Below are 18,981 nucleotides of genomic sequence, written 5' to 3'. Positions count from 1 at the left end.
ACCAACTTTGACCGCGCCTTTCTCTAAATCCAACCGTTTGATTGTGACCATAATTTACCAGAATTAACCTTTCATTATACTCTTCAAATCTAACAGTTAGATTTCAAATCTAAATATGATGCATGATGGACATGTGCTGTGTACTTGTATGGTTATGTTCTCTCAATCTGATTATCCAATTAGTCATATTATTTTTAAAAAAAAAGTAAATGTAGTTAGTCACATATTAAAATTCTTACGTAAATTTAATAATAGCTATGATCATTTTTTTTTAATTAGATATAATTTTTGTTGTGTGGTATTTTTTTTTTATTTTTGGAGAAAGTTGTGTGGTGATTTTTATTGAGTATATGGGATTTTTTTTTTAAATTTATTTCATAGCACATTAATATTATATTCTTAATATTTTGCACTCATTAACTCACTTAGATATATAGATGTGTTTGATTCATGTACAATTACAAAATGCATGACAAAATGGTAATTAATTAAAATTGTCTTTTTATTTTTATTTTTATTTTTTCCTCAAAATAAATCTATCTTTTTTTATTTTTCCCACCCAAAATTTCCCAAAAATTTGTTTCCCTCCTAACGTGTTTCACTTAGCTTTTTTCCCCCCAAAGCCAAAATCTGACTTAAGTTTTTTACTTAGGCCTCGTTTGGGAGGAGCGAATGAAATGGAATGGAAAAGAATAAAAAAAATCATTTTAGAATATTCTTCCATTCCCCTGTTTGAGAGTTTTAATGGAGGGAATGGAAAACTCATTCCCTTGTTTGGGAGTTTAAGTGAGAGGGCATAGAATGGGTAAGAGGGAACACTCATTCCTCTCTATTCCCTTAAAACCTCAAATTTTCATTCCCTTCAAAATTGAGAGGAATGGGAGGGAATAAAATTAGTTTTAATAATTTTTTTACTGAAACTCCCAAAATACCCCTATATATTCAATTCTTTATTTTAAAATAGGGGTCTAATATTCATATTGTCATAAAATAATTCAATTTCATTCCTTCCATGTTGCTCCCAAACAAGATTACTTACATTTCATTCATTTTCATTATTTTCCATTCCTTTATTTTAAAATATCCAATCAAGGTTACTTAATTTCATTCCATTCTATTCTTTTCTATTCATTTCTCTTACTTAAATACATTCCATTCATTTTTATTCCCTTATGAACTCCCAAACAGAGCCTTAGAGTTTTTTCCCCCAAAATTTGTTTCCCTCTCTTTAAGCCATCACTCTTCTTCTCTCTTTCTCTCCATCCGCACGAGCCACCGCCGCAAACTGCCACCATCTTGCATCAACACTAACCCCATCTTCTTTCTCCTTTTTTTCTTTAACCTTCTTCTTATATAAATAAATTTAAATATGGGTGGTTTGGATTGATTATTTTATTTATTCTTGTAGAATGATTCCTCCACCTTATGATAAGATCAAAAGCAATCTATAGTTGGAGAGAGAGAGAGAGAGAGAGAGAGAGAGAGTTATATTTATTGTTGTTGTTTTTTTGATTCAGTCCTGTATTTTCAGTTTCTGATCTAAAGCCTAATTTGGGACCTTTTTCTTTCTTTTTTTTCCAATCTGTCCATTCTCTTCACCTTTCTCTATTTTATCCTTTCATTCCCAGTATTCAATTTATTCCCTATATATCTTTTGCTAATTTTGTTTAATATTTCTCTTCTTTTTTTCCCTGAATATGTTAAGTAATGCATAGTTGACCTGTTTCAATACCCCAGCTCTGTTTCTGAAATTTATTTTGAAAATTTTGATTTTTGATTAATTTATCTTGGTGCTTACTGTTTGGGTATTTTCACTTTAGGGTCTACAAGTGCAATTCTGAACTTGTGAGCTAACTTTACTTACCAAGTAAAAGCCTTTTAGTTGCTCACAGTTTTGACATAATTTGTTTTCTAATTTACTGATAGAGTGCGTGTACAAATTGAATTCCCAAGTGGGCTCTCTTTTTATGTTGTTGTATCTGACAATGATCATCGTCTGTTGGTTTCGTGATTAAATCCATTTTGGCTTAGTTGAGGCCTTTGTATATTCTCAGTTGTGATTCATTTTACCATGGAATGTATGCATGCACATGTTTGGCTATACTATTTGAATGGCATAAATAAGGAGCTGAACATTACTAATGGGAGAATCATTGGTAGTTGTGAATGCAGTAGTTTTAAGCGGTCATCAACATGTGTATTCTTTTCACTTCTAGTGGTTAAATTTGAGACATTCATTTTGTGCAATTGCTTTCCGTGACATTGACAATGGAGGGTACATACTCTAAAAGCACCTTTGACTTCAATGTTGATGGAAATATCAATTTATCATTATTTTCATACTTTAGTTCTTTCAGGTCTTCTAATAATGTTTGAATTATGTGTTTGTAATAGACAGTGGGTAGAGGTAGTAGGGGCTAGGGGCCAATGATTTCTTAGTGAGTTTAACTATTTAAGAACTTTTGGATGAAGAGGTATTGCTAATTCTGCATTGATAGGCAGTGTTGTGACCAGGATCTTTCTTTTGTTTGTTATGTTCTCCCACATTTGTGGGTGCACGCATCAATGTTTGGGCACATTTCATGATATGTAGTGTAAGGTGATTCTACTATCTCTGGCTTTTTGTTTGGAAACTTGTCAACACGTCTATGTTTGACCTCTTCATCAAATTTGGGATCTGGGTTTTGCTTATAATTTGGGGTGGCATTGTTAAATTTTTGAAATTTGATTGTGGGTTTTGGTTTATGGAGCGTGGAGATTTTCAACGTCGATATGGTTTAGGGATTCATGGTGGCTCTGTTGTAGGTGCTTTGTCAGTTATTCTTAGTTTTTTATTTTGGCAATTGTGATTAATCAAAAGAGGATAAGTAATTACTTTAAATGTTCTTCATGCTTTCATTAGATTTCTTTCTTCTATTCCCCTTTATTTACCTTTGAATATTACAATCTAAGAGCCCAGCTAATTTTTGTTGGCTAGGAATTATATATAACTACTAGAAGAGTGATTAGACGGAGGGTACTTGATTGCTATGTTATACTATTCATATGGACATGATAACAGGATCTTTGGTTTATTATGAATACTACTTATCTAATATTAATGGTATGGTTCAGTTCTTGCAATCCTGCCATTGTATAATAATAAAAGAGTAGGGACATGAAGTTAATAATTATAAGAAGAGAGAAATTAAAGTGGAGGAAGAAAAGGACATTACAAATGAACTTATGTTTATATATATTCTTTCCTTGTTGGCAGATTGCAAAAAGAAGAGGCATTACAAGTTCATGTGAACAAAGCAAGTAAACTTGTTTGTGTTAGACTTAAGGTACTCTCTCTCTCTCTCTCTATTTGTGGTGGGCTATTGAATTGGGGCAAGCAAGTGGCTTGCATGGAGATATAAGGTGGTTTTAGATGATATTGGGAGTGTTGACTGTTTTGTGTAATATTGAATGATTCTTGTTGAGTTATTTTTATTTGATTAATTCATTTTAGGGGCTTCTTTCTATCTTTTTTACACATGAGGAACACTAAAATGAAATGAGATATTTAAAGAGATGTCCATTCCTGAATAATATTGCTAGTAATGATGTTATAGTTACCAAATGTGTTGATAACTATTGTATGCATTTAAATTCATTGTTTTCTTAGGAACATAACTGGTTGTTGGGTCATTTGACTAGTCAATTAGATATGGTACTACTCTCCGTAGCCTAATTTGGAATGTGATGGACATACTTATAGTATGTTTACAATTTTGGATGCTATTAAATGATAGTAGCAGTTTGTAGTATATTCGATTCTTTGCTTTTTGTCTTTAGAACACCCTATTTTATTTTGATAAGTTACATTCCACCCTAATTATAGCAGGTAGCATGTATGGCATATAGTTGGCTCGTAGCATTTATCCTATTTCAAATTGTTTTGTGACCAAGCAGCTAGTCATGCCATTCTAGTTTGCAAAACCACAACTTTAAATGGTTTGAGAATTTCAGTTTCACAAAGTAACATGCCCCAACTGTTGGACCTTCCAACATTTACTTTAAAGACTTATTAAAAGTAATTCAATTCTTAGAAATGGTGTAACTCTATTTTCCATAATAGAGACCTTAACATGTCTCAGTGTTCAATTTTTATGATGGCTATACATGTTTTTTTTTTTTACGCATGCCCTTCTAGTTTATTGACTATATTTTTCACTATGCTAATTTCTTTAGTTAGCTATTTGATATTTATTTACCAGGTGCACTTAATTTCTTTAGTTAGCCATTTGAAATCAAAAGTTCTGTGCAATGCTGAAAATAGATTTAATGCTAGCTATTAGATGATATGACTTTTGCAAGAGCCCTCAGTTAAGTAGCACTACAATTCTATCCAAATCAGTTAGATCATATATATATATAAATATATAGGACATTGTTTGAACTTGTTCCCATTTTTTGCCTTGGTAATATTTTCTTGTCATTCTATTCCATTTAGATGCACTTAGTAAGTAATCATAATTTGTATGTAGGATGTTCCTCTGGTCCAACAATATCCACCTATCCAAAAATCATCAGCTGCATCCCATCACCAAAGATGCTTATAGATTTTATCTTGGTGTTTGGGGACTCTTTTGTGTACAAGGAACTTCATTGCTATAACCGCATTTTTTGCAAGTGTTGGAGGATATTTTTAAATACTTTGGAACCTTAATTATGGTATTAGCTTATACTGAGCGGTTGTTTTATTCAAAGGATCACATCTTTTTTTGTTAATCTTATGATGATGGTAATAGACAATGTTATGTATTTGATAATATATTTCTATGTTAATATTATGTTAGTTTGAAAATATTTATGATGTTGTTAATTAGTTATGTTTGTGGTATTGTGTTAATAGAGCCAAAATTATTATGGGTTCTTTAAAATAGGTCTTTGAACAGGTTATTGGCAAATAGTGGTTTTAAAACCCAATTGAAACCCATGGGAACTAAAATTGGCAAGTATTGTTGTATTGTTTCTGTAGAACTAAAATTATTACAAGTTGTTTGTAATAAGACTGTGGTTTTAAAACTTAGGGGAAAAAAAATTAACCTATAGCAGCGGGCAAAAAGCAACGCTAAAGGTCAAAAATTATGTTATAATTGAAGCCCTACAGTGGCGTTTATAGCCCGTCGCTAAAGCTTCACACATATTGCGGCTTGCATAACCACCGCTAAAATGTGCATATGGTTGGTTGTACATGAAGCCCTATAGCGGCATGCAAATCCCCCCGCTAAAAGGTCAATTGGCCCGAATTCTAACCTCATATGGCGGTGGTTTTTTGCCCACCGCAATAGAGCAAAACCAGTGCTAAATGGTAGATCTATTGCGGCGCTTTTTGTTACAGCCGCAAACCCGCCACTAAAGGTCAAATGTACCCTTAGCAGCGCTTTTGGCCTGCCGCAATAGTCCTTTTTCTTGTAGTGCCTATAATAAGATTCAAACAAAAATTGTGTTAGTTAAACAGTGAAGATCAAAATTAAGTTAAAGCTTTGAAATCCTAACAGCCTTACATAAGCATTATTAAAACTAGCTTCTATGTATCTTATATAGTTTTCATTGCAACGAAGTTAAAGCAGTTTCTATAGAGGATTTGATTTTGGCATGAAGCAGAAATAGTAAAAGCACATCTATTAGGAACAACTACAACAGAACAATATTTAAAAATAAAAATAAAAATAAAAATAAAACCTACATGTATAATAATATATTTCATGAATGCGCATATGCATATCCAAATATTTTTGCATTATTCCTATACCTATATAGTTTCCATTTCATAGGTGGTACAATGAAATTCTCCAGTTATGATCCTAGTGTCCCACGTGGATTAAGTATAAGTTTAACCATGTGTGTGTAAGCTCTTAGGCACCCTCCCCTTGCAAGCCATTTTCAAGTGTGAGTTCCACGTTCTACTCATGAGTTCTTAAATGTTAGGAACCCAGGAGTAGAACTCTCATTTAAGAACCCATGAGTAGAACTCACCTAATGTAGGATACTAGGATCATAACATCTCTACTTGTTGAAAAAAGATGAATGAATGGAGAGCTGGGAAGAATTAAATCCTTTAATATTGCAACACTGGTATTAGCCTGAGAGATGGTTTCAATATCGTACAGTAGTGTTCCATTCCTCTCCAGCTTGTTCTTTGCTTCGGGGTATTTATTATACTGAACTATCCAAAAGCTTAAAACTTGAAATTTCTCTGAGTCTTCTCTTCTCTCTAGTAATCAAGAAGATTTTTGTGGAAGTTTTTAGTTTACTTGAAACGTTAAGATGATGGTATCCCTTATCTACCACAAAGAACAACAACCAATGATAGAACGCATGATTAATTTTTCCATTGGCTGAGCGACTTTTTTTTTTTCTTTGAATTGTATTTCATGAATTGCAATTGAGATCTAAACTGTTTGTGTATTTGGAAAGTGGATTTATACATGTATTGGAAACAATTTATGAAATTATATGCAATCTGTTTTACATTGAACAAAAATAAAATTATATGCAATTTTTTTTACACGTAGGACATGAGAACTTGGTTTTGAATGTGGAAAAATTTTTGCTACCTTTTCTTTGCTTATTATAACCAAGTTCTCCTACCACCACACACCTTTGATGCGATAGTCACTCCACAAATATAAATGCGTGTAAGGTGTGAAGAGTAAGGATTAGAGTTCAAATCTCCAAAAATAAGCTTCACACGAAATTTCTATCTTATATCAAAAAAACAACAACAACAACCAAAAAAAAAAAAAAAGGTTCTCCTATCACCAAGAATCTCTTTACTCGTTTTTGAATAAGTAATGAGTTTTTGAATAAGGAAAAAGCAGCAATAATGAAACACTTGATTGTTTCAACGCATGCTTTTCACGAAGGCATCAATGGTTAAAGATACAAAAATAGGTCATTGTTTCTCCCAATTGCATAATGATAAAGTTAAATGGTTAAATATTGAGGTTATAATACAACTAAAGTAAGAATACTTCAAGTAGCAACCTTGAAGAATTTTGTGAATCTCTCTGATAGTATAAAAAAATATATAATAAAAAACTAATATGGAGACTATATTTATAGACCATGAATGGTTAGCCTTTGAAAAGGCACTTGACACTTGTGGAAGGTACATTGGTTGGTACAAAACCCTAAAATCAGAACCCTAGCACTATCCGTTACTTGTCATTAGAGATCACAAAAAAAAGGGGTCTAACTCCCTCTTTTATGCAAACTAAAATCTTAAAATTTGGGAGTGTTTAGATTTTACACCAGTTTCAGAATTTGGATTTTACATTTTTAAAGTTGCCACGCATGTTTAGTTCATCTAATAAAATGTTACAACATCATTTTTATTGTGCTATGTCACATCATTTTATTGAATAAACTAAATACATGTGGCAAGTTTTTGTGACACTTAATAAAAAATATGGATAGAGGGGTTGTTGATGTAAACGGAATAGAACTTAGGGAGTAAAACCCAAATTCTGAAACTTCTGAGTGTAAATCCAAACACTCCCAAATTTTAAGGTTGTAGTTTGTTTGGGGGCCGTTTTTCAGTGCGTAGCCACGTGATGTCCGTTGGAGGGATGACCTTGCTAGACCCGAATATGTTTGGGGAGTTGAGTCCAGAACTTAACATTAGGCCACGTAATCCAATGGCTTCTAGCGTATTTTTAAGCCTACAAAATGGCTCAAGCCTAAAGTCTAGGAATCATGATAATGGTTGAATAAATAAATAATATGTGTTTGATATAACAACTTTGATTAATAGTTGTAATAGTAGTTGAAATAAAGTAATATGTATTTAAAGGTAAAGTATTCACATATTCAATAATGTAAATTTAAAGATATGGAAACATAGTGACTTATCTTTGTATAGTTTCTAGCTCCAACTGTATAGCATCAGTCAATTAATAATATTCCAACAAAATGACTCCAGCAATGGAGAGACAGTTTGCCATGATAACTTCAAGATTGAAGGGAAAAAATGGGTGCAACTGGAGGGAGAGAAAGTATGTCCAGCTATGTGCAAAGTTTGGTCAAATTTGTCCCCTTTATCATGCACTAATTTCCCCTTTAATAATGCTGTTTTAGATATTGTGAACTTATGAACGGTATTGCCTTCCATGAGAAGGGCTTTTGTAAGATAGGTTTGTGCATTCCATGAGAAGGGCTTTTGTAAGAATTGTTTGTACCTACTAGGAAAAGGGCTTTGATATGAGATCTTAGTCCTTGTAGGAGAAGGACTTTAGTATTAGAAGTTTATGCCTTCCATGAGAAGAGCTTTTGGTATGAGTATTTGATATCTCTTGAGAAGAATGGAGATAGTAAAAGATATAGATGTTTTGTGGTATGTAGTGTTTGTATGGATAATAAGTATGGATACTTGGCGAGAGATGAGTTTGTAATATATATCTGGAATATGTATGGATAATTTGTGAGATGTGTAATTTGTAAGATACATGGAAGTATGAAAGATAAAGAGGTTAAAGATAATAAAGATATGAGATTATAGCTGCTAGAGAAGTTATAGTGATTGCTTTCCAAGAGGAAAGATTTTGTAAGAGAAGAATATGGAGATGTGTTTAGGTATTTGGAGATATGAGCAGCAAGAGAAATGTATTTTCTGAATATGAAGAGTGAGAGAATGAGTATAAGAAGAGTAATAGTGTTGTAGTGTGTTTAGCAATGTTGTTAGGATTTTCTACTGGAGGATGGAAAAGGGCTTATGAAAGGTAGTTATGAGCTAAGGGCTGAAGAGTTTAGTTCTTAATTTGGAAACTAAAAACTTAGAGGCTCAGAACTTCATTAAGAGCTTAAGAAGATAATTAGAGGAAGAGAGAATAAAGAAGTTTTTGAGAGAGTTGTTCTTCTCTATTGGTGTGTTGATGAGGGATTCTATTTATAGTTGAGTTTAAGGGGATATTTAGCAAAGAATCTCAACCAAAAATCTATCCCAATCAGCAATAAATTTTCAAAAAATCCATCCTAGGATTTGGTTGAAAATGGTATGTTTAGCTTTAAGTGGTTTTTACTATTTTGGGTAAGATCAGTTGGAGGAAAGACCAGCTAAAAAGGAAAGGATTTTAACAAGAAAAATATAGTTTCTTTAGTTGGTTTTGTTTAGCCAAATAAGGAAATTCTATAATGTTAAGGCTGTTGGGTCAGCTTTTACAACTGTTCTGAAAAAGCTATCGCAGTTATCAAAAAAAGTTATCATAGCTGTCATAAAACAACTGTTGCTTCGGGTTGAAGTAAATGAGGTCTGCTAGATGATGTCAGGCTGCTGGAGAGAATATACAGCATTTATTTCATGGATTTGGCTAAAAATGGTAAGATATCTTTTAAGGATATCTTGCTATTTTGGGTATAGCAACTGGCTTCTGGGATTGAGCATTAAATGGCTAGTGATGTCACTTTCAGCTATGTGTCAAGTGTTGAACACAGTGCTAGTGTTCTGCTGGAAAGGCTTCCTCTTTTGGGTATTTATATTTTTAGTCCAAGATTCTATTACAACACATTTTTAGTAAGTAATAAAATTATTGATTGATAGTTAATGAAGTTTTAGAGATTCTTACTATGTTGTGACTTAATCTTGGAGAGCAAAAAGAGCATTTAATACTCTGCTCTAGCAGGGGAATATTTGGTCTGATTATAATAGATGGCAGTTGGGTATTAAAGATATTATGACTATTTTATATTTGAAGATTAAAGATAGCCAATCAAATTTAGCCATGTGTTTGAGTTGAATTTTAGCTAAAAATAGTAATAAGTTTATGTAGAATAATAAACTTAGGTTTCTAAATTCATATAGGAACAGTTGGAGATTAAATAAATAGTTATTTTGTCAACACTTAGATGGTTGGAGTTTTTGAGTGTTTGTTATATGATAAATATTAGGATTTAGGAAAAAAGCAATAGAGTTTTATCATTTTAAATGCTATGTGATAAGAGAGGTTTATCATATGTTACCCGCTACACTCTGACTCGTCAGAATTCAGGGAGTTGGAGAAAACACACCAGGTAACATGTTTCTTTTATCTACTTTAAACCGCTAGAGCTTTACTGAACATACCTCTTGGCCCTCCAAACCATGACTCCCAAAGTTTTCCCAAAGAGACTCATGAGCTTGGATCATAAGCCGAAGATGAGATGACGTACCTTGGATTTTGTTGTCATTTTGTGTAAATATGGGCTTTTGTTCGAGAAGCCGGTTTCCATGAATACGAGAGAGGTAATATGAGTCGTAAGCTTTGATTCATTGCTTGAGCCCGATCCATATGTTGATGTTGATGATGTCGTGGGTTATGATCCCAATTGATGAAGAGGATATGTGAACCATGAATCCGTCTCTTGAAGTAAGGATCTTGTGAGCCATGTGAGCACAATCCACGTAGTTGGATAAGATATAAACTTATTTTGGACTTTAAAAGGGATTTACCCAAAATTCAATAATATGTTGATGTGGTGTGGGTCAATGAAATAATACCATATGGGGCGAAAAAAGAGTCATCAATATAGTTTACAATTTAGTTTATATATATATTAAGAGGATTTAGAAAGTTGGTTATGCCTTTAGAAAATATCAAAAATTCCCCTAAGCTAATTAGATAATCCTTATTCTTAAAAAAATAATAATAATAAAAAAATAGGGTTAAAATTATAATTCAATAAAATTTAAAAAAAAAAAAAAAAAACTATCATAGAAATTTTTTTTCCTAAAAATTAGCACACTCTCTATTTAGAGTTTTATTATTTTAAATGCTATGTGATAAGAGAGGCTTATCATATGTTACCCGCTACACTCTGACTCGTCAGAGTTCAGGGAGTTGGAGAAAACACACCAGGTAACATGTTTCTTTTATCTACTTTAAACCGCTAGAACTTTACTGAACATACCTCTTGGCTCTCCAAACCATGACTCCCAAAGTTTTCCCAAAGAGACTCATGAGCTTGGATCATAAGCCGAAGATGAGATGACGTACCTTGGATTTTGTTGTCATTTTGTGTAAATATGGGCTTTTGTTCGAGAAGCCGGTTTCCATGAATACGAGAGAGGTAATATGGGTCGTAAGCTTTGATTCATTGCTTGAGCCCGATCCATATGTTGATGTTGATGATGTCGTGGGTTATGATCCCAATCGATGAAGAGGATATGTGAACCATGAATCCGTCTCTTGAAGTAAGGATCTTGTGAGCCATGTGAGCACAATCCACGTAGTTGGATAAGATATAAATTTATTTTGGACTTTAAAAGGGATTTACCCAAAATTCAATAATATGTTGATGTGGTGTGGGTCAATGAAATAATACCATATGGGACGAAAAAAGAGTCATCAATATAGTTTACAATTTAGTTTATATATATATTAAGAGGATTTAGAAAATTGGTTATGCCTTTAGAAAATATCAAAAATTCCCCTAAGCTAATTAGATAATCCTTATTCTTAAAAAATATATATATAAAAAAAAAAAAGGGTTAAAATTATAATTCAATAAAATTTAAAAAAAAAACTATCATAGAAATTTTTTTCCTAAAAATTAGCACACTTTCTATTTAAATATATCTCATGCATGTTTGATAATTTTTTCCTAAAAACTAGCACACTAAATCTAACAATTTACTTTATTTCAAATCCTAAATTTTAGTTTCTTAAAAATCTCTTCCAGTGTAACCTCACTAACAATAGATAAATTCAAATTGAAAAATCACATTAAACTCAAAATAAATAAAAAAAGCCTTGTCGCACATGCGGAGCGCGTGTGATGAGACTAGTATATATATATAAAAAGACATAAGTTAGTAAAACCATTTTAGAAATTCTTTTATGAAAAAATGACCTACTTTTTGGAAAAAAATTTCTAATTTTTCATAAAAAATTTCATAAAATGAATGATTAATGTATACCTTAAGAGTACACATTCATCGAACCCTATATATCATTTTTGTTTACTTTTAAGCCATAGGGGTTCATCCTATGTGTATTTACCTAAAGGTTCTTAACGTAATGAGATTCATCCCCGTCCAAGCATACATAGAGATGAACTTACTTGGATGCATACACTAACACAAGCCCCTCCCCCCCGCCCAAAAAAAAAAAAAAAAGACCTACCGAAATACACGCTCACCCTAACATCTTGGAAAGTCAAGAGTATCAATGAAATAGTTTAGAATATATCAATCTGAACTAGAAGCAAATCAACTTACATTAATTGATATAGAAAATGAGCCTAGTGTATTCTATCCCCATTTATACCAAAAACCGATCCGTATCTTGACTTGATGATAATAATAAAAATTATTATAGAACCCCCTTCATAAATTAAAATTCTATCTTATATAAAAAAATAATAATAATAAAATAAATAGATACAATAGGATTGTTGAACCTACGGAAGCCAAGAATCAGTTGTATTTATATATATATATATATATATATATATATTTTTTTTTTTTTTGGGGGGGTCTCGGCGAGATTGAAACCTAGATTACTTGTTCAACAACTAAATATTTTTCCAATTAAACTAAATAGATCCCATGAATAAATGGACCTGGCTTAACTAACCTAAATACCAAATTTTAACTATCATATTCAGCAACTGTAGATTTCCAGATACACCCCAAACATATAAGATAGTTGCTCCTTAAACCTTCTATTAGTTGAATGCTAAAACTCATTTTACATTATTTGCGGATATTACATATACATTTTATGCAACATCTTTTAGTAAGATTCAAACAATTGCCTAGCCTATGAAAAAGGAGATTTCAAAAAATTGAATTTATGGGGTAAAGAATAGGGGTGAAACAATATAGGAGCTATGTTACTTTAACTCCACTAGGACGTTTTCCTTCCATTGCATCCTTCTTGTTACGGCAATCAGCACAAAGAAAAGGCCCTTGCCAGGGCTTTGAGCTGGTGGAGAAGATGGAACCAGCATGAACAGAGATGCCCTCACTTGGAGCAAGGTCAACTTGGCATACAGCACAGACGAAAAGGCCAGATGTTGATTGGCCAGTAGACTCATCGTTTCCCAATCTGCAAGACACGTGATTATAATTTATGATGTAACCCAAAATCATAGAGCACAAAGTTCTCATGAGATAAGAAACTTGGTTCCCCAGAAAAAAGATCAAGAGATTGAACTATAAGAATAAACACCCAACTGAAAAGGGTATGCCATCTACTAGCCATACGGGCATTTTATAACAATGTTAATGGCTTAATTTGCCCCATTCCCTTCCTAAAAGGGTGAAGATTTCTATTCAACAAACAAACAAAAAATAATAATCCATCTGAAAAGCGGATCAACTTACAAATAAACATATTTTACAGCATAAAGTAAAATCAGATCCCCATAATGCAGCATATTCTGAGAAGACAATGCAAGCTACATCAGGCACAGAACTCAAGAGTGTGGCATAACTAGCTAAAACAATGTAATCTACAGGTTCTACCATGTGGACCAAATTAGAAGGTTCCACATATCTTCAAGTCCAAGGTAAAAGACTCCTTTTGAGAAGGCTGCAGAAGACGTTCAAGTTTTAACTTTAACTTTAGGGGGAATTATACTTTACCACTCTAAACCTTGCTCTAGATTACACTTCGCACCCTAAACATTTTGAATGCACATTTTGCACCCTAAACTATGACCCTTGTTATACTTTACACTCCAACGTTAAGTATGCCATTAACTTAGATGGAAAAGTATGACATCATGTGAAAAAACCCAATTGTCCCTCTTCTCAATCCCTTAAAAACAACGAAGAAATTACACCTTACCACCTTAAACTATACTCATGATTACACTTTGCACCCTAAACTTTAAATTTCTACCCAAGTTAATGGAAAACTTAACGTTGGGACTCAGGGTGTAAAGGATCATAGTTTAGGGTGCAAAACATATATTCGAAAAGTTTAGAGTACAAATTGTAATCTAAAGTATAGTTTAGGGTGGTAAAGTGTAATTTTTCATTAACTTTAAACTAATAATTAATGTGCAGAAATATTTTCATTTAGCACTCAAAGTCATCTCACATTTCCACCTAAAAAAATAGTGTAGTAGGTGCATAGCATGTGCACTCATACTTATCAGAATAAAATATTAAACAAATAAATAAACACATGCACTCATAAATAAACAAGGATGGATGGAAAAAAAATCTTGAATCAATTAGAAAACAAAATTAAGTCTCAATTTTATTGAAATATTGAGTTGTTATTTCATTTGAATTGTAATTTTCATTTTAAACATTGCAGGTCTGTTTATAGGCTTTAGAAGAACCTGTAGTTTCCAAGTAAAAATATTCCAAAATAACTTTAATCAGTCTATCATATAAGAACCTTATTTTGACAAAGAAACCCCTAAAAAAAAATTGCAAATAAGAAAATAAAATTTGAAAAACTAAAAATCAGAAAAGTAGATAAAAATATGAAAAATAAACTTGAATGGTAAGTATGAAATTTTGCCTTACATCACCATCTCAGAACTTCAGCATCACTCTAAAGAACAGAATTTATTAAGACATTTTTTTCCTCTCAACTGCAACCTGAAGATTCAAATTTAGAGAGCAATTCCACTAGAAGTAGGTATGGTATGACGACAACCCCATACATAACTTAACTGTATCTGCTTATAACTTCTAACCTAGGACCAAATATGGATTAGTACTCAGTCTAGAGTCCAGACCATTCCTGATGGTTGAATCTAAGTTGACAAAAAACTTTAATGGTTCACAACAATTACCATCCCAAACTAAAGAAGCAATCAGTTATTTTGCTTCACCAAGTAGAGCATTGTGCACATATGTGCTCCAAGAGCATTGTCAATTAGGTCTCTAATGTACTAATCAATATTATTGTCATCAAGGACTTTTATCTTTTAATGTACGACTATTATATGAGTACAGAGAATAAAATCAAATCTCTGTCCTTCCCCTTCTTCCCTCAATCTCCCTCCTGCACATTTCCATTATGCTAAAATATAGTTGCCCATTAATTTTTTTATTTTTTATTTTACTATAGAATTTTTATTAAGCCCTTTGTAGCTATCTACTTAATAAAGCAATTTTTTACAAGAAAGAGGCAGCAATAGATGAAGTGCTAGGAAAAGGAGATCAACAAGCAATGCAAAATTGTAAGCTTTTAAGATCATTCAAAAATCAAAATTTGCAAAATAGATGTACTAACCTTTCAGCAAGCATTGCTGAGCCTTCTTCAAACAATTCTTCCACTATACCTACAGCTGATAGCTTCTTTGAAAGTTTTATAGCAGAATCGTGAGCCCTCTTCCTAAAAAATAGAGCTCTTAGCTTATTGTGCTTTTTAGGAGGAGTCGAGGGTTGTACTGAAGGATCAGGAGGAATTACATCGACAATTATACAGGTTGTATCATCCTTTAGACCCCTTGTCCTTAATGCTTCCTAAAGAATAATCCAATAAAAAATCAAAGCTTTTAGCATTTAAATTAATGTAAGGATAAATCAAGGCTCTAGCCCATGGTTTATGATAAACCAGGGAGCAGAAGGCCATGGTGATTCAAACACAACTAGCCAGAAGATTTAGCATAGTAATGAGTTTTAATTAATTACCTTCACAACTTGCCTAGCTGCAAGTTCAGCAGGCAACCCACGACAAGATTTTGCTGCCATTTCAGAGGATAGGGCATCCCAGATGCCATCAGAAGCAATTATAAGCCTCCCACCTGCCTTTGAAAGCTTTTATAGAAATGAAGAATGTTAGGATTTGGAATGCAGATGCTATGATGCACATACTTCAGAGTTTTTTAAATATATTAGGAGACATTTGAAGAAAAAATTGAAGATAAATGTGAAAATAACATAAGCATGGAAAAGAATAAATACCTTCACTTGCTTGACATATGGTATCGGAACTATAAACTCTCCAACATCCATGTCTCCAATTGACCTAGAAAGGCATAAACCCCCTGGCCAACAACGGAGGGGACCAATCTGTAGAGGTTAAAAATTGCATATTACAAAACGTAAAATAACAAGGATAAATAGAGGGAGGAACGTCTGCAGTTGTTCTAGAAAAAATTTTAAGAACCTAAATGCACACCTCAGCACCACCAGCAATACTAAGCCTTCCCACTTCACCTCCACTTGCAGTAACACGTTCCCTCCTGCAATCATGGAACATTCAATTACTATGTGTATTCAGGAAAAGGGAATAAACAAGGGCTTTAAAATAGACACACACTCTTCCACATTCTCTTCAAGTCTATGATCAACAGTTAAGGTGGAAACAGTGCCACCCTGAGTATCTAAAATACAACGGGAGTCTCCAACAGATGCAACTGTCACAGTCCACCCATCAACTATTACAAACGTAGCAGTGGTTCCAGATGTTTCTCCTGGAGACACGCAAGAAAGAACTAGTTCATTATCAAGCACAATAAGTATGACTTAAACACTGCAAACAAATGATTTTCTACTAAAAAATAGGATACTAAAAAATGGGAGAGGTAGGGGGCAATTCCATGCCTCTGCTTTGGAATTCTTTGTCAGTCTTCACAAACCCAGCAACCAATGCCCGAGGTAAAGCCTGAAGCCACTCCTCCCGTCCAAGCCCACGGGGAATAGCACCCAACACATGATTCAGCAGTTGCTCCCTTGTAAAAATGGCGGCAGCATTTCCATTGTGTCCATCAAAGATCTGAACATCAGAAGAAAAACAATGACCCATTATGTAGGACAATACATCTATACCTAAGCAAAATTCAAAGACAATACATCTATACCTAAGCAAAATTCAAAAGTGCACAGAGCTTAACAATACAATCAATGACAACCAGAACACGCCAAAACAAGGAAGAAAGTATATTTTGAACCACAATCTCTATAGTAATAACAGAACACGAAACATATTTCTTTACAAAGACATCATTCTTACAAATTGAGAAAAATACTCTGAACATATTGAGCATAAAAAAGAGAAAAAGACTCTAAACATAAAAAAGGAGGAAAGCACCATAAACTCGGTGCATATATAATGGTTCAATAATATATAACTCAGTTGAACATCTAGGTCTAGTTCATGCAGCATCGCAAAGTAGAATTTGAGAGAGCAAGGGAGAAAATTTACCGCAAATACAGAAAACGCTGATGAAGAATTCCCTGGGACTCGCTGACAATCCGTCTTAATCAGGAAATAATCTTCCCCTTTCCTAGACTGAGCTGCATGCCCATATCTCACAGTCGGCTTCTCCATCTTCTCACTCCTCATCTCTTTACTGATCAATGCAGCAAGAGGCACAAGATTATGACGATGGCGCTTCCCTTCACTCGACGCCATTTCTTCCACAACAAAGTCTTAGGCCCAAGACCTTCAAGCTATTGTACCCTTTCTCTCCACGACAAAGTCTTAGGCCCAAGACCTTCAAGCTAGTGTACCCTTTCTCTCAATAGCATACTAAACTCCAATACCTAAAGATCCTATGTTGTTATATAGTTTAACTCAGCCAAAATGCAAATTCCTTGGAATCAATGACAATAAACTTCCTACGTATCACAAACCCAGTATCCGCCTTTGTATAACTAACACGAATTCCCAATTTTCAAACATAAAAATTCCAACTTTTCTAAATCAACCTCAGGATTTCCAACCTGATCTGCATTCATAATTGACAAAACACTGAACAAAGTCAATCTAAGATCAAAAAAAAAAAAACAACCTGCAAATAATCTGATCATTCAACTCTACACTCGACCTGCTTACAAATAAAAATGTCGGTGGAAAAACAAAATGAAACTTTAATCTTAAATTAAAAACAACAAAAACATTCTACTTTTTGTTGTACTCTATAGTTTTCTCGGCAACCAAACAGTGTACAGAGATTCCAACAGATAAAGAAGAGAGAGACATAGACAATTACCTACGAGAATGTCCAAATGCGGTTCGAGCAAAGGCAAAATGCCAGATCTGACTGCGACACTAAGCAACAATAGCACCCAAGTCGACGAAACGAGATTAAAACAACAACTTATACTTGGAAGAAAATCAACTAAGATACGCAACGCGTATTGATGACAAGGTATGAACTGTAAGAACCAATAACCAAACCCCAAACGCTTCAATTAAAAAAAACGAAAACCCAAATTCCCTTTTGAGAGACAGAGAGATAGACACAATAAAAAAGGCATTGAAATCTTTGAGGTCAGCTTCACAACAATTTCCTCCACCAAACACTCAAATAAACAAACTTAAAAGATTAAATTTTCCACTGGGAAAAAGAAATGCCAGTAAAATTCGGTACCGACTACTACTAAACTATAACTTTTTATTCAGGCAAAGAAAGCGAGCAAGCCAAGAAAGTGACTTTGCTGACTCTAAAGCAATATGTCATCAAACCCACATTCATGAAACTCGGTTTTCTCCCAAAGAAAAAGCTACAAACTTTTTTTATATTAGGATTTTTAGTTGAGTATACATTTTGTTTTAGATTCTTGTTCGAGGATGATTAAATATTTAAATTTGTAAACAAAGATGCGAGAATAATGGAGAGGAAAAGGTGGGCCTGTACTGTACGAGCTTAATAAATGTTGAAATTGCAGAGGTTTTTTTTTTTTTTTAAATACTAAGTGTTGTGGGAAGGTGACACGTGGAGTAAAGTTTGCATGTGTTTCTGCGATGGCAATGATGTGTACACGTTCTGCAGTACACAGTTTTGGGTCTGTGTGTTAGTGCTATAGGATAGTATAGACTAGAGAGTAGATTTACTGTTTTACTTTGTGGTCCCACACTCCACCTCCACAGTCAACAGCTCTAGTCTGTTTTGTGTTCCTTATTTTTAGCTAAAGGCAAATTTTAAGATTTGATTAAGGAGTGATTGACAACTAGCAACCAATAAAAGGATATTTGAATTTGACAAATCGTAAATACCTGTCTAAAATAAAATAAAATTTCAGTTATACTTTTATATCTTTGTGGTTTAAATTTAATA

At 33.3% G+C, this 18,981-nt stretch overlaps 1 protein-coding gene across 1 annotated transcript; it reads right to left on the bottom strand.

Annotated features, from left to right (window-relative positions):
* Positions 1-12,645: 12,645 nt before the first annotated feature.
* Positions 12,646-18,480, bottom strand: LOC115990216 (probable protein phosphatase 2C 15). The gene is made up of 9 exons (XM_031114065.1): positions 17,914-18,480; positions 17,124-17,649; positions 16,523-16,694; positions 16,239-16,392; positions 16,098-16,161; positions 15,881-15,988; positions 15,608-15,733; positions 15,207-15,439; positions 12,646-13,055 (listed from the first exon to the last, which is right to left on the bottom strand). The coding sequence occupies exons 2-9, from the start codon at positions 17,331-17,333 to the stop codon at positions 12,836-12,838; spliced, it is 1,287 nt and encodes a 428-aa protein (XP_030969925.1). The 5' UTR covers positions 17,334-17,649; positions 17,914-18,480; the 3' UTR covers positions 12,646-12,835.
* Between the last annotated feature and the right edge of the window lie 501 nt (positions 18,481-18,981).

The sequence above is a fragment of the Quercus lobata genome, chromosome 1, assembly GCF_001633185.2.
Source record: "Quercus lobata isolate SW786 chromosome 1, ValleyOak3.0 Primary Assembly, whole genome shotgun sequence".
In the NCBI taxonomy this organism is placed as follows: Eukaryota; Viridiplantae; Streptophyta; class Magnoliopsida; order Fagales; family Fagaceae; genus Quercus; species Quercus lobata.
Note: the sequence above shows the minus strand (reverse complement) of the source record. Positions and strands in the feature narration are given on the sequence as shown.